This window comes from Octopus bimaculoides, chromosome 23 (assembly GCF_001194135.2).
Source record: "Octopus bimaculoides isolate UCB-OBI-ISO-001 chromosome 23, ASM119413v2, whole genome shotgun sequence".
Lineage (NCBI taxonomy): Eukaryota > Metazoa > Mollusca > Cephalopoda > Octopoda > Octopodidae > Octopus > Octopus bimaculoides.
The window spans coordinates 19219766-19242757 of record NC_069003.1 but is presented as its reverse complement, the minus strand read 5'-3'; the positions used below and the strand labels follow the sequence as shown (position 1 = coordinate 19242757).

The 22992-nt window shown below is 35.1% G+C and overlaps 1 protein-coding gene across 1 annotated transcript in view; it reads left to right on the top strand.

Annotated features, from left to right (window-relative positions):
• Positions 1–22992, top strand: part of LOC106879044 (multiple PDZ domain protein) — a 293438-nt gene that overhangs the window by 206729 nt on the left and 63717 nt on the right. Inside the window, exons 14-17 of the mRNA XM_014928462.2 lie at positions 3531–3600; positions 11276–11407; positions 16357–16449; positions 20876–20950. Of these exons, the coding sequence (XP_014783948.1) occupies positions 3531–3600; positions 11276–11407; positions 16357–16449; positions 20876–20950 (370 nt within the window). The remainder of the gene's footprint in view (positions 1–3530; positions 3601–11275; positions 11408–16356; positions 16450–20875; positions 20951–22992) is intronic.

The window sequence follows — 22992 nt, the reverse complement described above, 5'->3', positions numbered from 1 at the left end:
ATGCATGCATACACATTCAGCAGCCATTAGTGGCTAAATAAGTCTTTTGTTCCAGTTCTTCATTATCTGGGTTCACACTTCAACTTGTATAAACCACACAACAATGATATGATTACTTGAGAGGTAACATGACCACACTGACATGTGGGGTGGGGGTGGAGGGCACAAGTTAACAGTGTGAAGAAGGAGTTGGTTATGGGGTGAAAAGACAAACAGTGAGAGAGAGCAAGAGACTTTATGTGGTTACTGAGCATGCTAGAAATAGCAGCCAAATCTACCACAAATTTTACCCTAGGACAGAAGATGTTGAACAATGTTGTTCTGGATGCACTGTGCTTGAAAATAAGATGGGGTGGTCATTACTGTAATGCTTTTGATAAGAGGTCTGTTTGGTCAGGTTTGACCTAGGACTAAACAACAACAGTATCACAAAATTGGAAGCCGGTAAGGGTAACTTCATATGGTCACTTGACCAGCTTGAAATAGCAACTAAATCTGCCTCATATCACAGCCTGTTAATATCATTGGTTATTTATTTACTATGCCTAAAAATATGATGGGATGGATGGTCATGGCTGGAACATCTTTGTTTAACAGTCTGTTTGAACAGAGCTGACTTGAAGCTAAACAATAACAGCTACTCAAAACAGCCAGCGATGGTCATGGCTGGAATTTCTATGATCATGAGCATATTCAATCAGGTTGCCCTGGAACTAAACAACAATTGTACTTTAATTTTGTTATGGTACATCATCATCATCATCATAGTGTCCACTTTTCCCAACTTTATATGGTTCAGATGAAATTCGTTGAGCCATGTTTTTTATAGCCAGATGCTCTTCCTGCCACAACTCTCACCTATTTCTAAGTGAGGTAATATTTTCCCCTCATCCACTGAACATGGTAATACAATGGTCAGACATGTTTTCATGGAAGATTGCAAGTGAATCGCACCATTTGTATGATGGTGACATTTGATCACAGTTACCATGCAATGTCAACACATGGTAGCACACCCACACACAGATGCATATAATAAGTTTCAATTTCTGTCTACTGAATCTACTCACAAGACTTTGATCATCTCAAAGCAGTTGTAAAAGACACTTCCCCCTAGGAGCGACACTCTGGGACTGAACTCAAAGCCTTGTAGTTGCAAAGCAAACATCTTAACCACTCAGCCATACCAGTATTCTACAAAATGTTATTTCTTTAGAATCTTGTGAGTCATCATGCTAATACTTTTTACTGTCAGAAATTAATGGTATTAGTTTGGTAACTTAAAATCTCATTAAAAATAATAATCATTTTGGCAGCACAAGACTACTTTCAGTTGAAGTAGCCTCATTCTCCACATTAAAACCTTGCAATGTTTTCAAAAGAAAATTACATTTATACATTTGTTCACCGTCTTTGTGAATTTTTTATCATTTAAGAAAGCAAACATTGGAGACTCTACTTCACTCTTAAGAAGTACAAGTACTCAGTCGAGTGATTAAATTAAGTGACTTGAAAAGTGACAGCAAAGTCATTGCTTTCATACTTGAAACAAGGGACTAATGCAAAAATTAAGAAGCTCTAGAACACTCAAGCCTTTTCTTCCTTGTAACCCTTCATCATATCCTGCAGTATTAGTGTATCTTGTATGAAGAATATTATATAGAATGGTTGGACAATATAAAACCAAAGATAGACATGTATTATTTGTTATTGATTTAATTAAAGAGTTCAAATCCTGCTGTGGTCAACTTTACTTTCTATATGTCCAGAATCAATAAATTAAAGTACCAGTCAATTTAATCAACTGTTTCTTCTCCTAAAATTATTGGCTTCATAATTCTGTAAGAAATCTGTTTCATTTAAGTTAATGTTACATTTTTAATGTGATGAATGAGTTGAATTTTCAAACAAGTTACCCAGTTCTAGGCACAATTTCAGAGAGTCTCACCCATATAAACATTCTCAACTAGCAATCTTGTCTGAAATTCATTTTTGGCTATAAACATGTAGCTGTGTGGTAAGAAGCTTGCTTCCCAACCACATGGTTCCAGGTTGTTCCAAGTTGCCACTATGTGACAGCTTGGAAAATGTCTTCTACTATAAGCATCAGTCCGACCAAAGCTTTGTAAGTGGATTTGGTAAAGAGAAACTGAAAAAAGCCCATCCTATATGTGTGTGTGTTTCCCCCACCACCACTTGACAACCAGTGTTGGTTTGTTTACATTCCCATAACTTAGTAGTTCAGCCTAAGAGATTGATAGAATAAGTACCAGTCTTAAAAAGAACTACTGGAGTTGATTCATTCAACTAAAAATAAAAATTCTTCTAGGCGGTGTCCCAGCATGACTGCAGTTTAATGACTGAAACAAAAAGAGATTAAAAGAAATGATAAAAGATTGTTGAAACCCCTTTGTTCACAATGATAAATGGATAGGAACAACAAAAGGCTTTCCATGCATTTTTCAAGACCCACAAGTTGTGTTTAATTGATTGTGATTACTTCAAAATTCCAGTGTTTTTACAAACCTTGTATACTCTCACAATTTCTCTTGTGTACCCCAATTTGATTCAATCCCTAATGTAGAGGCTCCATTCATGACTGAGGTTAAATAATTGATTTGTGAGATAAATTCATTCAGCTTTTTTTTTCTGTTTAGCATTGCAACATTATATGTATGAAAAGAGGTACAATGTATTCAAATTTCAAAACTAATGAATGAAAGTTTGAGGAAGAATAGAGCTACAAAAAAGCTCCATAAAACACTATAGTAAAAATATTTTTTGTGTTAATTCAGATAACATTGGAGAAGATTAGAATAAAGGGATAAAATAGTGACAATTTTTTTTAATTGCCTATTATAATAAAATACATATTTTCTTACAAAAATGTTCTCTCATAAACACTGTACTTTTTACAATTAAAGCATCAGGTCTTCTTCTTCAAAGAAGTATTTAAAATTTCTAACAATTTAAACAAACCATTTAAAAGTCTGCAAATGGTAGAGATTCATTAGTGAGCCCTTAATTATGTTGTACTTTTATGTGTTGTTTTTTTTCCTTATTTTGGTGAATTTGTGTGTGTGTGAAAGAGAGAGAGCTAATGTCATGGGTATTTTGAATTATAGTCTTTTAATGTCAGATGATAGTTGATCCTACTTTTGAAGTCCCCACCTTACTCCATGGGTAAAACACCTTGAACTGTGTCCTATCACAAGGTTACCGCTAATACTTAATTCAGCTGAGTGTAGCTGGAGAAATGTGAAATGAGGTCCTTTGCTCAAGGACACAACACACTGCTTTGTCCAAGGCTTGAATCAATGATCTGACAGTCATACTGCTAACACTCCAGCCATTAGGTCTTCATACACCTTTTGATTTTATTGTAATTTAAAGATTTCTTTTGTTGTAACAATTTTTGTTTTCTTTTTTCTTTTTTCTTTTTTCTCCTTTACCATGTAAAATATTTTAAAATAAACTGATTTCAACATAGTTTGTCATGAATTTATATCTATTTTTCATACATTTTCTAGGTATGAAAACTATCTCGACCATATGGCTGTGAAGCCCTTGAAACTTTTACCCACTACAACAGTTGAAGATGTAAGTGGTTATTTGGGGCTTTTTTTCTCCATTTTTCTTCTCGAATGTTGATTCTTCAATTTTAAATTCCATGCCAGGCACAAGAAGATTTATTTAGCTGGTAGGTTGGCTGTAGAAATATAACATTGCAGGGAAGTGAACTAACAATTGTTGTTGACAATCATGAGTGGTCCACTCTGCTTGAGCTGACTTTGCATCAGGGCCTGTGCTATGTACAAGGCAAACTTGATGATCACCTGGGGTACTAAAATTGGACAGGGCAGGGTGGGGTGGTACCATGTTCATTTGGTGGTATGATCTACTGTATGATTCAGTGTGAAATATTTCAAATTTTTCCCACTAATAGATTTACTCAGTGATATACATATATATATATATATGTATATATATATACATGGGCATAAAATTATAGATTTTTTTGTTCAAAAGGTAATTATAATTTTTTGACTACATTTTCCAGCTGATTATGTAAAGGAGGAGTTGACTGGAAGATGTGGAAAATAACTGAAGATTTTTGTCTTTGCAGCTCATAGGTTTTAACTTCTGCTTTACATCATATACACAGATCTTAAGGGCCTACATGGGTATGATTTGGTGGAGATTTAGCTACTAATTCCTACAGTTTGAGCAACTACTTAGTGGCTCCTACATCAGTTCTGTTCCAACAGTGTCACATTTGCATGTGCCTCTTCTCCAGAATTGCTTACTTCCTCCATTTAAGAACTTCCCCAAAGAATAGACACATAATCAGATATTGTAGCAGTGGGAGTATAGTCTAGTGAACGGAAGTTTTGTATAGTACTGATTATTGCCTCATCAACTATGTTGAAATGAAAAGTAAAGTTTATTTTGGCTAGATTTGATATCAGAATCTAGAGTAATAAAATTAAATTAATATGGCACTCTTCCTTCATTTGTACTTAATCATTCTCCAAATAATACTAACAACAATACTACTACTACTAATAATAATGCTGGTTTCAAATTTTGCCACAAGGGCAGAAATTTTGCAGGAGGGGATAAGACAATTACATCAATCCCAGTCTTCAACCGGTAGTTATTTCATCGATCCTGAAAGGATGAAAAAGTCGATCTTGGCATATTTTGAACTCACAACATAAAGACAGATGAAATGCCACTAAGCATTGTGTCCAGCATGCCAACAATTATGCAACTCCCCACTTTAATAACAATTATAATAATGGTTTCAAATTTTGGTGCAAAGCCAGCAATTTTGGGGGAAAGGGTCAGTACTTTATCGACCCTGAAAGGTAAAGTTGACCTTGGTGGAATTTGAACACAGAGCGTAAAGATGGACGAAATGTCGCTAAGTATTTTTCCCAGTGTACTAACAAATCTGCCTTGAATAATAATAATAATAATAATAATAATAATAATAATAATTATAATAATAATAATACTGTATGGTTTTGTGTAGCTATGTTGTTTGTTGTTCATTACAAGTCAAGTGAATGCCATCAGCTAACTTATGGATTTTTTTGGCACCATTCATTGGAAACTGCATTGAAAGTTTTACAAATTGTACAATTACCCGATAAAAAGGCAATGCACATCACATCAGAAAAATCACAGAAGATCAATACATAACTCTTTGACCACATGGCTTTTGCAATGTTGGAAAAGAAAAAAGAATAAAGAAAAATAAGGCATCATATTTTCGGGTCACTCTGTCATTTGAGCTTCAGCCAACACGGATTTAGCAGAAATTCTTGTGTTTAGAATTCTCCATATAGAATATTTGCATTTCATTGATATGCCATATTTTGGAATTTTCTCGACAGTTGCTCTTAGTTATTACTTATGCAAGGGTTTTTTTTTTTTGTTGTTGTTTGGTTTGTTCTCCCTACCATTGCTTGTATGACAAGCTGTGTTGCCAGAGGTAGAACAGATGCTTGCTTTCAATCAATAAGTTTGCTAAATTATTATTTAGCCTCAGAGAGAAGAAATGAAAGTGTCTGGTGATGTATTTCAGGATAGTAAATTGGCAGGGTTGATAGAGCATTGACAAAAATACATGTGATATTTACTTGTATATCTTTGTGCTCCTAGTTCAAATCTTAGTACGGTCAGCTCACCTTCCAGGGTCAAGAGAATATATAAGAACCAGTTTAATAGGTTATGTTTTTGGAATGGTACCAATATTAAAAATCAAAATTTGGTTCAGTATTGATTTCAGTTAACTGATCTACAGATTTATGATACTACGGCTCTCCTCCCTTCCAGTGCTGTCACTTGTCACCTCCTCCTTCCTGGGCCAATTCTCTCTCTCTTTCTCTCTCACCTTCCCCCTCTCTTCATACTGGTATTTGCCGTCAACCACACCTCCACCCTTGTTCACTTACTTTATTCATCTGTACCCCCATCTAACCATTTGTCACTCTCATCCCCAAAGGTGCATGGCTTAGATTATTCAGATCACAATCGTAAGTTCAATACCCAGTGGTGCATTGTGTCTTTCAGGAAGAGACTTTATTTCACATTGCTCCAGTTCACTCAGCTGGCAAAAATGAGTTGTATCTGTAAGTCAAAGGGTTGGCCTTGTCACATTCTGTGTCACACTGAATCTCCCTTAAAAACTACATTAAGAGAACATGTGTCTGTGCAGTGCTCAGCCACTTGTACATTAATTTCATGAGCAGGCTGTTCTGTTGATTGAATCAGTTGGGACCCTCTTCATTGTAACCAGCAGAGAGCCAGACTCTCCTCCCACACTCTCATGAAATTTCCTACTCTTTCCTTCCATCATGATCCACTGCTTATATTCTCCCTCAGATTCACCTTCTTGTAACTTGAGAATATGCTTTGGTACCTCATCACCATCTTTTTCTTTTTTCTAACTACTTCCATCCTTATATAATGTGAGGTGGCCCATTCACCTCTATATCAAGACCCCTTTGCTGCTCCTTCATCATATTTTAGCCTTTCAATACCTAGTATAAAGCTACCTCCCACTCTTTCAAATACACCCTCACTCAGTTAAGGAGGCTCTTAACAATAAGGAGAGAGAGAGATGCCATTGGTATCAACTAATCCCCCTCCCTTAAAATTTCTTACCTTCTGCCTAAATCAGAAATCCTTAAAAGCAGTTGAGTGGCACAATTGTTAAATTACCTGACAAAATGCCTTGTTGTATTCAGTTCCAGCTCTTTATGTCCAGAGTTCAAATTCCACTGAGGTCAACTGTACCTTTCATCTTTTTGGGGGTCGATAAAATAAAGTAACGGTCTTGTGCTGGTATTGATGAGCATCAACTAACATCTCTCTACTAAATTCATGGATCTCTGTTTATATTAGAAATTATCATCAGTTGCAGTAGCCATGGTAGGAGAAGCAAGACTAAGTTGGTGTTGTTTAACAACACCAAGGCCAGCACTTATAGAACAGACCATTGTTTAAAGGAATTCCAGCAGTGGCCATCCTGTCTTTTTAGTGATGTGTAGAATTACTTTATCTAATATAATTCAAGACAACAGGATGAGTTTGAGAGAGATTTGGTTGCCATTTCTGGAAGGGCAGTTGAGCAACAACTTAGAAGTATCCTCATAGGATAGGAAAGCAGGGAACAAAATACATTGTATTTAGTTACTTTTTTTATCTTTTATTTGTTTCACTCATTAGACTGCAGCCATGCTGGAGCACTTTTTTTCTCTTTTCAAGCCAGGTACTTATTCTATCGGTCTCTTTTGCTGAACTGCTAGGCTACAGGAGCATAAACAAACCAACACCAGTGGTCAAACAGTGGTGAGGGTCAAACAGATACAAAGACATGCAAACACACACACACACACACACACACACACACATATATATATATATATATATATATATATATACAACAGGCTTCTTCCAGTTTCCATCTACCAAATCCACTCACAAGGCTTTGGTTGGCCCGGGGCTATAGTAGAAGACAGTTGCCCAAGGTGCCATGCAGTGGGACTGAACCTGGAGCCATGTGGTTAGGAAGCAATCGTCTTACCACACAGTCACACCTACACCTTCTTTTCATATTTTGAATTCAAGTCCTCCTTCCACATTCAATGAAACAAGTAGCAGTTATGTACTGAGGTCAGTTTAGATAACTACACTTCTAGACCTTAAATTTGCATCTTTGTGTCACTGATGCAAATCCTTATTAGTATTAGTAGAGCAGTGGATTGTGGGAGAGAGTGGTAGACATAATAGCTAGCAGTTTGGTGCTTCGGTCATTTTAGATTTTGAGTTCGAATTCTGCTGAGGTCACTTTTATCTTTCATTCATGAAAGACAAGAGAGTGATGAAAGAAAATACTCCTTATGTAGTGCAGGGTAGTCCTCTATTACCATGATTACAGAAAGTGGTGATGGTGGTGGTGTAAATGGAATATTGAGGTTGATACCACTATGGTAGAAAGGGGAGAGACAGAATAGAGAGGTTGCTACCACTGTTGTGGTAAAAATAAAAAGACAGGGGCAGAATACAGAGGCTGATACTGTTGTGGTAGAAAGGAGAGGGAGAGTGTAGAGATTGTAGTAGAGAGGGGAGAGACAGGATTTAGAGGTTGATACCATTGTTGTAGAAAAGGGAAGGACAGCATAGTGGTAGAAAGGGAGAAAGATTATAATGGTTGATATCATTGTTGTAGAAAGAGGTGACAGAATATAGAGGCTGATACCATTGTGGTAGAAAGGAGAGGGAGAGGAGGTAAAGGTTGATATGTTTAGCCTTTTGTGACCATGGCATCTGCCTCTATAGTTCTTCTGTCTCTGTAAAAATGTCTGAAATGGTGGACGTTTCTCTTCACTCACCAAATCAATTTTCTGTAATGTATTTGTTCTCTTCAAACTATTATGGATTAATGTCTGCTGCCGACACACCAATTCCACTTTCATTGGATTCCAGATCTTATCTTTAATGATAGCTCTGCTTGGTCTGCACTGACCTAGGGTTAAACAACAAGAACTGGTAACATAATGTGTTCCTGCACACACACACACACACACACATATATATATATATGTGTGTGTGTGTGTGTGTGTGTGTATGTATGTATACATGCTGGAAGATAGCATACAAACACACATATATACATGATGGTATATAGGATAGATAGATATACACATCCATTCATGCACACACATACCTACACATGTATATACGCATATATGCACTTGGACACACAAAAACATACATAGATAAATGCATACACACATACATGCATACATACATATATATATATAGTCCTACCCATACCAGCATGGAAGGTAGACGTTAAACAATGATGATATACACATCCATCCATGCATATACATTTATGCATCCATTCATGCACACACATGCCTACACATATCCACACGTCCACGCATGTGTAACCCTGTGTGTATATATGTGCAGTGTGTATATAATCAGTAGAATCAGTAACAACAAAAGACAGGCCACTGATACATGAGACAGTTGATAAATGATGAAATATAGATTTCTCTAATCTCTTGCTCCAGTTCTTCAAACAATTCTGGTAATTTGACCTATACCAATAATATTGGTCTTTTCCGTCTTTTCACATTCTCTCCCCCCCCTCCCCCTCTCTCTCTCTCTCTCTCTCTCTCTCTCTTTCTCTCTCTTTCTCTCTCTTTCTCTCTCTCTCTCTTTCACTTTCCTCCCCTTTCTCCCTCAAGATCTGGTGGTTTTTCTGTTTCTCTCAATGTTTCTATATGTATGCGTAAATGTTTATTGATGCATGTATACATATATATATATATGTTTGTGTATATATGTGTGTATAGATAGGTAGATAGATAGATACACACAGACACTTTTCAGCCAATAATTCACTGTATAAGAGTAAAACAAGATCCTAAAGGCTAATTTTAAAATTAAATAATTGGCTTTCTCCGTCTCCTTCCTGCTCTCTCTCTCTCTCTCTCTCTCTCTCTCTCTCTCTCTCTCTCTCTCTCTCTCTCTCTCTCTCTCTCTCTCTCTCTCTCTCTCTCTCTCTCTCTCTGAAATGTTCCTATTAAACATATCCTGTTTAATTTGCTTAAAAAATGTTAGTGACTAAAAACAACCAAGCCTCAACCAGATTCTCTAATTATATCAACTAATTATTGTTATCACTTGAGATAAAGCATCCCAATAATTATTGTTAATTAGACACTAAATTACATGAAGTATACTTCATATACCAGGATTTGATACCCACTAATAATTTGACATAATTAGTTTTATGTTAATCAATTTAATGTAACGAATAAAGAATATATTTATTTATTGCCTTACCATCATCATCATCATCATTATTCAATGTCCACTTGACATGCTGGTATGAGTTGGACAGGTTGTAATGGTCCTAGGAGCATATCTCACTCATACATTTCAATTTTGACATAATTTCTACAGCTGGATGCCCTCTCTATCATGAATCACTTTGCAGAATTCACTAGGTTCATTTTATCATGGGATTAACACTTGAGGGTCCTCTTTATCCTTGAGAAGTTACTGTGTATGACAGGCCTAAAGGTTCTTCTACATCTTGTGGTATCTCTATACATTCAAAGTAGCATGAGCAGGAGTGGTGTGACTGAAAGAGAATAGAGCCAGGGTGGGTGAGAGGTGTTGGAGGTTGATGGGGGATGGATGAAAGGATTAGGATGTAATGAACAAATGACAGGGTATTAATAGAGAAGGGATGACAACAGGATGATGCTTGGGGAAAATGTTTTGAACATTGTGGTTAGCGACAAGTATAAGTGAAGTCAGTAGACACACCATCGATGATGAAACACACAGACTCCAATACACATGTACCAAGCAAACCTTTATGTCATTATAACCTTCTATGTTTCATACTTAATGTATACACACTGTAGTATTTGTTTTGAGGTAACATCTCTTATAGATTTGCTATTGTTATGACAGAATAAAGTTCGAGCTACTGTGACAGTAAGCTGCACTATATGTATATGTATATACAGACATATACAGTCTTAGGAGAGGTGGTCAATTAATGGACATTACCTCAGTTAAGAAGCACCAGCGGCCACAGCTTTGTCATATCGTGACAACATTTAGCATGTTCTTTGTAATGATAGTGATGCTAGTTAGCATGTTGTTGGCAAAAGAAGGAAGTGGGAGTTTGATGTGTAAGTCACACTAGATGCTGAGTAACAACGCAACATTGAAAAAATGTTACAAAGGCACATGACTGTTTGGAAGATTAGTGTATGAGTATAAAAGGCAAGCAGTAAGTAGAGATCAGTCAGTGTGAAGCCGGGCACTGAAAAACTACATTCCACAAGACATCTAGCTGTGCACAACTTCTTTTTCTCCGGGCAAGTTGGCTTACTGGGCTGGTCTGTGGTTTCCTTGCTGCTAATTTTGCTATTGGAGCCATGTTGTTGTCAAGAGGACACATTTTGCAACACTCTTTTAAAAATAAATATCAGAGAGAGACAGAAATTCATTCCAGCAGCAGCCAATGAGAGCACCAGATGCAATTCAACTTCTTGGGACCTATACTCACACAAAGATAGTTGTTTTAACTAAATACTACCTCAATTGTACATACCAAATTTTCAGCTCATTGTAAAATCATAATTTTTAAATTTAATAATAAAATCTAAAATTCTAAAGATGATTTATTTACTCCTCTCATTTCTGTTTTGTATTCATATATTTCCAGCAGAATGAAGATCATCATTCAAGCCATGAATCTCGACCGCCATCATCTATTGAAATCAGGGTACCAAATGTACCGAGTGAATATTCCACCCCTGTATTACAAGATGCAATCCAAGTCATTGTGTTGAACAAGGTATTGTTGTTGCTTAATTTTCCATGAGCAGCTTTGTTTTACTTTAGTTTGGGATTCTGTCATTTCTAGCTAAGAAAGAATTAGGTACTTATATATGTAATGCTGGCACCCATCTAAAATTAATATTGAAAAATATGGAAATGCTACCTTAGGAGGTATTAATTAATACTGATATTCTGAGCTAAAAACACATTCTCAAGGTCATTAAAGAGCAAGAGAGGTATAAATGGTGTCCATTTGTTGGTGTATGTAAGTGTGTATATGTATATATATATATATCTAGAGAGAGAGAGAGAGAGAGAGAACTTTTTAAAAAATCTGATATCATGCAACAATATTTTTAGTACTGTATTAAGTGTACCATGGTGTGGAAAACTTTGGAAGTTACTGATCTACAGGGTATAGGAATTCTTGGGGAAAGGTTAATTTAAACAACTGTTTCCAGCTGTCTTTTACAAATTGGCATAGTGACTGTTTTGTAAATATGTCATTTGTCTAACAACTAGCTACCTCTACACTTCAACACCTGATGTGTGGTACGTTGTACACCTGTTCATGCAAAGTCAATTTGATGGAGAGGGTGAGGTCATGTACAGCACATACATTTGACCACTACAAATAAATAACTTGTGCAGGTCATTCGGAAAAAACTGAACACTTATACACCGTCTTCGATGGGAGAGTTTGTCATAGATATATATGTATATATGATTGTATAATAATATATCATAATAATAATATTTTATTCTCTAATTTGAAGTGACTATTTTTGAATACAAACAAATAACTGAAAATGATGAGCTAACCCCAGCCAGAATTGAACCCATGAATCAACACTAACTCAGCTCCTTGTGCATCTGATTGGGCCAAATGCTCACCCATCAATTTCAGCCAAATTTAATGAACATATATTTAAACTGTCTAATACTACATATGATATTTGTAAACAAACCCGAAAGGCTTTGTAAGTTATGGGGAGAAAGCAACTATAGAAGACTCATCGTATAATAATAATATATATATATATATATACATAGACGCAGGTGTAGCTGTGTGTTGAGAAGTTTGCTTCCCAACCACATGGTTCCAGGTTCAGTCCCACTGCATGGCACCCTGGGCAAGGGTTTTCTACTTTTGTCTCAGATCAACCAAAGCCTTGTGAGTGGATTTGGTAGATGGAAACTGAAAGAACTCTGTCATGAATGTACATGTGTTTGTATTGCCTTATCTTGGTATCATGCTGTAGTTGTAAATAAGTGTCACTTTCATTCAAGCAGTATCTCCATTTCCAACCTTTGGTGAATACATATGTAGCCATCAGGCTTGCATTGAAACAGGCAAGGGTTAGCAACAGGAATGGCATCCAGCCATCTACCTTAACAAATCTCTTCAACCTTTTGTAAGCATGGAAAAGTAAATGTTAAAACAATGACGATATATATATATTTATATATATATATATATATATATATTTCTATATGTGTGTGCAGTTTTCTATGTCTTTCTCCCTCTGCACAAACAGACAGATATTTTAAACTTTTATGGAAATGATTCACAAGATTTTAAAATTTCAATAGAAATCAACTTATAAGCACAGCTTTTTTCACATCTTTTATATAACAACAACAAAAAAATGTTTTGAATTATAATATATTATTCTGCAAGGTTTCTTCACTCATTATTATTATTATTTACAGTTTTTTCCTCTTTTCTAAAACATGTTTTGCATATGTTTTCATATATATATTTATATGATAACTGTTTTGTGATATATATTTTCTGTATTGCAAATGAAAAGAATAAAATGTGATAATGAAAGAGTAGTAAAAAATAAGAATAAAGAGAAAGAAAGAAAAAATAATGGGTGTATTTTTATGCATAGATTTGAACTCCTTTATTTTATATATATATATATATATAATACATATATATTCTTGTGTCTAGGGAGAGTCATTATGCCTATATAAATATATTTTTTCATCTTCGACATTTCTAAAAAAATTATTGAAATTAAATCAAAATATCTTGGATAGAATATATAAAGGAATAAAAGAGATGCAGAGAAGAGAAGACAAAGGAAAATGAATACCAGCCTTAGTAATATATATCTGACTTTTTTATTGATGTCCATGGAGACTGTAGTATTTACGGTTCAATTCCCAATCAATTAACTTTGTTAAATGAATTTGACACAGTTTTCACTTGGTACCACTTCACTTCATTTGCATTAAAAGTTAATGTTTCTCTCTCTCTTTTCTCCTCCCTCTCTTCCTCTCTTAAACCTACTAAGCCTACAGAGCTTGTTCTGGTTGCTAAGATGTTTAAGTAACGGAGAGTACATGACTCCACCACCCTGAAAAGGATGCAGATCTGTTGCAATGGTTACCCACCCCACCGCCAGTGGCTCTGTCTAGTGCTCATTATCAGCTGAGTACACTGAAGTAATATGAAACAAAATTCCTTCCTCAATGACACAATACATCACCAAGCCTGAGAACTAAACCCATGACTTAATGATATCTGTCTAACACCTAAACCTCTACACCATATACTTTCACTCATTTGAATAACAATACTAATTATTATTGACCTTTTCTCTAAAGGAAAAAAAGAGAAAAGATCAAGAAATATGGAGACCTGAAAATTGAGATCGTCAAGTTGTAGCAGCTGTGAGAGTCAAACATAAAGGTTGTCTATGTTGTCATTGGAACATTGGGTTCAATACCACCCAACCTGAAGAACCATCTGGGCACTTTAGAAATACACTATTTTGGTGTATTACAAAAATCAGCTTTACTTGGAACTGCACACATACTGCATGAAGTACTGTCTGTCTGAGGTCTTTGTTGTGATTTGACAGACAGTACAAATCCCTGGTACCCACAATATCTTCAAGCTACAACATCACAATATTGGATATTGTGTGACATCTTCAATAATAATTATAATAATAATAATTTCAAACATTAGTGCAAAGCCAGAAATTTAGCATGAGTAAAACCTCTGTAGTTATTTCACTGTTATTTTATTTTATCAAACCCTGAAGGATAAAAGGTAAAGTTGATCATGGCAAGATTTGAACTCAGTATGTAAAGAGCCAGAATAAATTCCAGAAAGCATTTTGTCCAGTGCTCTAATGATACTACCAATCTCAGAAATGTTGTGGATTGGCAGAATTTGGAGGATGCTGGACACAATAATTGTTTACAAATTTGGGCACATGGCCAGCAGTTTTTGGCAGTGAGGGTTTTAGATGATTACATTAACCCCAAGATTTAACCGTTACTTTATTTTATTGACTTTAAAAAAAAAAACAGGCAAAGTTGACCGAGCAGGATTTAAAATTGTAACATAAGCAGGTAGAAGAAATGTCACTAAGCATTAATGATACACTAATAATTCTGCCATGGAGGCGCATGGCTTAGTGGTTAGGGTGTCAGACTCATGATAGTAAGATTGTGGTTTTAATTCTCGGACTGGGCAATGCATTGTGTTCTTGACCAAAACACTTCATTTCACATTGCTCCAGTTAACTCAGCTAGCAAAAATATTCCCCACCTATGACAGACCAGCTTCCCATCGAGGTGGGGAATATATACACCACAGAAACTGAGAAACTGGGCCTATGAGCCTGTATGTAGGAGGGATCTTTATCCTTTTGCTGCCCTACTGCTGAACATAATAATGCTTTGTGATATTTAGCTCTATCCCTTTACATTCTGAATTTAGATCCTATCATAATCATAAAATTGACTTTGATCCTTTCAGGAGTCAATGATATAAGTAAATATCAGTCAATTCCTAAGGTCTGTACAGTTATACTCCCTTCCACCCCACACATCCCACAAACCAGAAACTTTGTGCTTATGTTTAAAAATCATCTTTGCTATAATACTCGTGTCTTTCTCTGTCACAACATATGAATGAGAAAGGAAGGAGTGGGAGATGAATATGAAAGGAAGAGGTGAAAAAAAAAATCAAACAGCATTTCAACTCTGTGTGAGTATGTGTGTGTAAAAAGAGAGATATGTGAATGTGCGTGTGTGCAATGGAAGTGGGATGGTGATATAATAATACTCTTGTAAAGGGTGATAGATGAATAAGGAAGGAAGGGGTGATGGCAAAATGTTAATGTTTATATGTGTGAGTGAACATTCAATGCTGAAAAGAAAAATCAAATAACGTTTCAACTCTGTGTGAGTATATGTGTGTGCATGTGCAAGGGAAGTATGTGAATGTTTGTGTGACTATGATATACCTTATTTTGTGCCTTATTTATATATAAAATACTACAATTAGCTGTCATTTTTGGTGGCACAAGGCCAGTTAGTTATTAATAAACCTCAAAAACAGGAAAATCAGTAACTCTCATCATACATCACCCCCATGAAATTCTGCTGGACATTGCACCTATCATGCTCTACTCAGAGTACTGGAAGTTAACATGGCAAACTAGTAGACTACTCCTGAATTACACAGTACTACATACAATTCAGTAATGATTGTTATACTCCAGTAATAATTATTTCTAATTGTGTGGGTCGCTATCATCATATAAAGGCCTTTGCAAGAAAAGGAGGACCAGGAGTACTGCTCTTGCTCCTCTAATTAAACCATAATTATATTTTTTTAAGCAGATAGATAAATTGGATTCCTGACAATTGTCTTGGATATATCTGATCAGAATCAGATTGCAGAGCTGGTGATGGAATTTGAACCAATAAACTTTTGGCAAATAGCAACTCCAGATAGAATTGTTATATACTAGTCAAAAAAGAGAGAGAGAGAATTAGAGGAGTTTCTAAAAGTTAAATTTCTCTGAAATTCTTTTATTGTTTGAGTTTGATTGTTGTTTTTCTTTAATCTTTTTTTTACACATTTGATAATGAAATTGCAAAAATGCATTTATTTGCATAATTTAATTCTCTTTTATTTCTTTATTTATCAAGGGATTGGCTGGTTTGGGATTTACAATTATGGAAGGCAAAACAAAACCAGGTATATTTGTGAAGTCCATAGCACCAAATGGTCCTGCTTCTCAGGTTTGTATACAGTTGTTGTTGTTGTTGTTCTTCTTCTTATTATTATTATTGGTTTCACATTTTGTCAGAAGGACAGCAATTTTTGTGGGAAGGGGATGAGTCAATTACATCGTTTATTGACCCCGGAAAGGATGAAAGGCAAAGTTGACCTTGGCGGAATTTGAACTCAGAACATAGTGATGGGCGAAATACCATTAAGCATTTTGTCCAGCAAGCTAACGATTCTGCCAACTTAACAGTATTTCACCTGTCACTGCATTCTGAGTTCAAATTCTGCCAAGGTTGATTTTTACCTTTCAACCTTTTGGTGTTGATAAGATAAGTACCAGTGAAACACTGGGATTGATGTAATCGACTAGTCCCCTCCCCAAAATGGCTGCCCTTGTTGAAAAATTTGAAACCATTCAGACTTAAGGTCAGAAACACTCCAGTCATGACTAGCCCACATTTATTTTTCAGGAGCAACGTATATGTAAGACTACACAGTCTCCTTCAGTAACATCATTGGATAATTTCTCTCTCCAGTAGATGTCTATAGGCAGCCTTTTCATTAGTGTCTCTCTGTATTTAAGACAATAAAGTGACCTAATATAAGCTCTCTTACTAACTCACAGTCAATATTTGAGAGGTACAGAATGATAAGAATGAAGTACAACTTTATATTCTTTTATTCTTTCAATTGTTTCAGTCATTAGACTGTGGTCATGCTGGGGCACTGCCTTCATTCAACTATATATAATTGAACAAATCAACCCCAGTACTTTTTTTAAAAACCTGGTACTTATTCTATTGGTCTCCTTTTGTTGAACCACTAGGTTATAGGGACATAAACCAACACTGGTTGTCAAGCAGTGATGTGAGACGAGCATAAACATAAACACACACTCATACACACACACACGCACACACATACACACACACACACAAACACTCGCACGCATACACACACACACACATACACATATATACCAGAGTAAGCACATAAATGTGCAACAAGGTAGAAAAAAAGAGTACTCAAATACCAGAGGTAGAAAGCAGCAGAAATATATTGGAGGTAATCTGGTACACAATTATCTTGACTTAATGTTACATTAGCAAATAGCAGTCATTGCTTCAGAGATTTTGAACATTTTGAGAGCAACAAATGGATTTAAATTCCCAAAACAGTCGAGAAGATGCACCCACCACCTCATACATACATGCATATAGTATACACACACAAATAATATTTTGTTTAATATTATGTGTGTATGAGTGAAGGAGCTAGGGAGAGAATAAGAGAGAGATTGGTCCCCACTTACTTAGTAGAGTATACACAAGGGAAAGAGAATGGATTTTAAACTTTTGATCTTATGTAGTGTAACTTGAGATTTCAGTTTGACTAAACATGTTATTTGTATGTATGTGTAAGTGTACATACATACACACACTCATACATCCATAAATATATATTTGGCTGTGCATATACTGTATATTTATACATACATCCCATATGCCTGTGTGTTGCATGCGCATACATAATATAACATACACACACATGCACATATAGCTCTATGTTTGTGTATATAAGCTAGTGGCTTGTATTTGAATAACAGAGAAGACTAAAGATATATTAAATACCATACAAAATATATTCTTGATTTACCGAAATTATCTCTGCTTTCAGAGAAGGTAGAGAAATTTTTTGGTGGCAACTGGTACTAACACCAAATGAGAAGGGAAGATAATCTCAAGAATCAATAATTCTCCAAAATTAACATATCATTGAGAAAAAAGAGGGCAGCCATGGACATATGTTTCTGCCTCAGTAGGCATCATCAGCACAACAATAGCCCTAACTTATCTTCAGCAGATAAAATACTGAGATAATTTATGTAAATGATATGAACATGAGCTATGAGGAATTCAGAGCAGACACTGGCATTTAATTGAACAACAAAAATGAATAAGGGTATACTAAATAATATACAAAATAAATTATTGATTTATTGAAATTATGTCTGCTTCCAGAGAAGGTAAAACCATTACTTGGTGGCAGTTGGTTCACCTTCACATTCACTCTTTTCATCCTGCACTCCCCCCTCCCTCTCTCTCTCTCCCTCTCATTCAACTTCTACTATTGCCCTCTCTTCTACCCTCTCTATTGGTCTAACTGCTCTGAATGGACAGAGGCTACAAAAAACTGTATAGAACCCCTTCGGTCATGCAAGATAGAAAGCAACTTCATTGGTGCTGACACTACCATAACAATGAACCCAATATATTCTGTAAAGTCGTTGGTTTAAGAACTAAAATAAAATGAGTGAAACGTGATCCTCCAATCATGCTAGGTTCCCATAACTCTGAATGGGAACTGCTTTCAGCCATAAGGATCCATCCATCCATCCATACATCACATGCCAGCGTGGCATGATAATGATTCATTTGTGTGTTCAATCCCACTCTATGATACCCTGGGGAATGGTCTTCTACTATGTCTAAGGATGACTCTTTTCAACACCAAGCCTTGTTAGTAACATTGGTAGATGAAAACTGTTCAGAAGCCCATCAGATGTTTAGCATAGTCAATCCTTCACCCAGATTAACACTACAACTAAGTACTTGGCTATCCGCTTAGTTCTAAACATCCAGACCTTATTTTCTAATCTAAACTAAAGACAGAGAACTCAACATCACAGTTCACAACTCCCTACTACACCAATCTCATCAGTTTTGGTCTCTTCTTTCCATTTCTCTGACCATCTCAGTGACCTCAGGTCAGCTCTTATGAAATAGATCTATGATGATAGCTTCTCTAGTCATGACAGTCTTGTCTTATTTTCAGGTACAATGCATCTAGGAACCACATTATATAATATCTCCTTTGTCTTTTTTTTTCTTTTTGGTGGGGGGGGGGAACATTAGATACTTAATTGTGTAAATTGTGTAATTTGCTGACCACTTGGTGGTGCATTTTTTGGCTCTGTTTCCTTCACGCTCTATGTGTGCACTTGCTCATTTTGCAATTATTACATAAAGAAATTAATGTGTACACAAATGGTTAGTTACTTAAAATAATGTAGTTAATAAATCAATAATTATACTTGTTATACTTTTATTCTTACAGTATTAATTGTATGATATAGGTAATTGAATAAATAAATATAAATATAAAAAGAAACTTCAAACAGTGGAAATGCATCTAGCACTCTTGGTCACTTCTGGCACAAATTTTCATGTGTTGTATGTTTAACATAACAAGTCTTTAAGAGATGTTATCTCAGGACAAATACTGCAGTAACTGGCCTATCAACTGTCTATACACATTAAGTATGATATACAGATGGCTGTTTTAGTGTTAATTATATTTACACATTCAGTGCATCACATTCTTTTATCACAGGAAATACTTTACACAGCAAAAGATTTTTGTACAACTTTTTGCTTTTCAGATGACATTGTCTCTACTCTGACGCTTTATTAATGTGCTGGTGTAGTCAGATTATTGTAAATAGCATCGTTTTAAATTGTTTTGTTTTTTTGTTTGTTTGTAGTAGGTTGTATTGTATTTGTTTTTTTTTTGTTTTTGCATTTTTTCTTCATAATATAAAACATTTTTCATGTGATAAATCATATATTTACATATGTCTAGATTCTTTTACATACATGTGTATGTATATACAAACCTCTGTGTATATGTGTTTGCATGTATGTATGTTTAATATACATGCCTATGTGTGTGTTGGTATGTATGTATATGTGCATAAACATGTGTATATATGCATATGTGTGTATGTATACTCACACATATACAGATACATATGTGTGTGCATATATACACATTTATGTGTGTATGCATATGTATAAATATATATACATACATACATATATATATATATATATATATATATATATACATGTATAAATATATATATATATATACACACATAATTTTTTTATCTTTTCCCCTCACTCTCTATGGATGAAAATAATTATACAATATTTGATCATGCCAAAAGAAAAATTAAAACTTCGTTACTTGTTGCCAATATCATTCCCACTAATTTCTTACATGTAGATATATAGAGTTGTACCAATCTTACTGCTTCTTCTGCCATTACCACCACCCCCTCTTTCTCTCTCTCTTTATCTTTCTCTCCTTCTGTCCCTCCTTCCTTCACTCATTCTCCTTTCACTACTACTTTATAATAATCATTATCATTGTCATCATCAACACCAGCACAACAAATCCCATCATCACCATCTCTTCATTAAACATTCTTTTGCACACACACACACACACACACTCTCTCTGTCTCTCATTACTGTTTCATCACTGCCATTATTAGCATCATGATGATGATATCATCAAAAGATTATTATTGATAGATAAATGTGTGTGTATATATATTCATATTTATATGTGTTTTTCTGCTGCTATTTCTAGGATGGCCAGTTGAGTGTAGGAGATCAGATCTTGGAGATAGACAGACATTCAGTGGAGAATGTTGATTACCACAAGGTAGGTTTGATTAAATCCATTTATTTACAAAATTATTGACACAAAGTGCACTGAATGCTTGAGTGGTGGGCGAGGGTGAAACCTAAAATGCTGTAGTGAATGTCAGATACACAAACTCAGACAGACAATCTGTGGAAAATGTAGATTTCAACAAGAGCAGTTTGATATGAAGTCATTTTTTGCAGAAATATTTTGGCACCTAATAAGTACTGTTGTTGTTTAACCCTTAGTCAGCACTGACCATGCAGACCAATGATCAGAGGTCTTCTAGTTGTGACCATGCCATCTAAATGTTTTCCTGTTTTTGAAATTGTAATGTGTGATTTCGGGAAGATTTGGTTGCTATTTATAACCAGTAGAAGCCATCTGTCATTGATTTCTTTTTGCATGTCCTAGACTTAATGTATGTGTGGTGGACAAGGACAGAATCTTAAAATAAGTATTAAGTGCCAAAATTTGGTAATTCTGTTACAAAATTAGCCAGGAATTTTGTGGAAAATATGGATTTCCACAGCATAGAATTCCCTAGAAACAGTTATTCTGAATGTACACACTCAAAACTTTCTCTCTCTCTCTCTCTCTCTCTCTTCTCTTGATTGCTAAACTACTAACACACTATGAAGAAAAGCAGAAAAGAAAAATGCACATTCTATAAATTTCTTCAGAACTAATTATTTTCTATTTATAAGAAATATATCAATTAAATAAAATGTTTAATTGATATACTCAGGTTATGTCATGCTGTAGATTTTTTAAAAAGAATGAAATAGTGATTACCAGTGACTAGAAATTTTAAGAACTGTAATAAGTAAGCAAAAAAATAAATAAATAAAAGAGAAAGAAAGATTAAATCTGTGTATTCAATGCATCTCTTTCCTTATTCCTTAATTTCAGATACAAATTTCTCATCTCACCTAATATTATGAAGAAATGTTTATCTCCTTTGTAATAGCTGTCCACTAGGAGACAACTCAGGTTTATTATTTGAGTCATTTCTTGAAAGAAATTGTTGATAAAATATAAATATATGGGTTGTTATAGATATTGTTTAACCCTAGGTCATTCCTGATTGTGTATGCCTATGATCAAAGGTGCTCCACCTGTGAGCTTACTGTCTTTTTGACTACATGGCATCATATTCACCATCATCAGATACATGTTTTTTCATACTTGCATGTATTGGATAGGTCTTCCCCTACACAGTATGTTACTAACTGCAATCATTTTTGGTCATTTCTTTATCAGATTCTGGATCAGACTGCCTTACTCTATGTGACTTTTCTTGTAGTTGTTCCTTGTGATCATTGTTTAGCCCCCAGGTTTGTCCAGTTTGAGTAGGCCTATGACCAAAAGTGCCTCAGTTTTGAGCTTCCTGTCTTTTTGTATATCAAGGACTATATCATTCAATATAACTATTCTTGTAGTTGTTACTGGAATGTGCTGTTTTTCTTGGTTAAAAAAGGCTTCATAGCAAATCACAAAACCCACCTCTTTCAGTCTTCATATTATGGTCCTTCTGGAACCAGCTGTGTTTCCACCAGTTATAAATTCTCTTGATAGTTGCTGTCGGCTTTTTATTTCCTGAAGAACTAAAAATTTTAGTCTTCTGTCATCTGTTCTTGTAGTTTAGTCCTAAGTTTGCGAGCTCCTTTGTTCCTTGCCACAGTAGAACCAGTTTTCTGGAAAACATAGAGGTATTTTCTTTAGAGAAGTTCTAAAGAAATAGGGAGTTTCTTCTTCATCTTTTTTTTTTTTTTCAGTAGCTTTTGAATGTTAGAATATGCTGTGTATGTTTCAGCAAAAACAAAAAGAATGTTTTTAATGTCCACAACTGCAGAGAATTTTTTTTTCTTTGAAGACATATCTCTCACACACACACACACACACACACACAAACTTGATTTAATTTAGCTATCCAAACTGTAATTAGTGCTATTTACACACAATTTTTTGATTTGAATATTAAAAGAAACTAACACAAAAAGAAAAAATTAATAACAAAAACGTGACTTAATCTTGTTATCCAAGTAGTAATTAGAGTT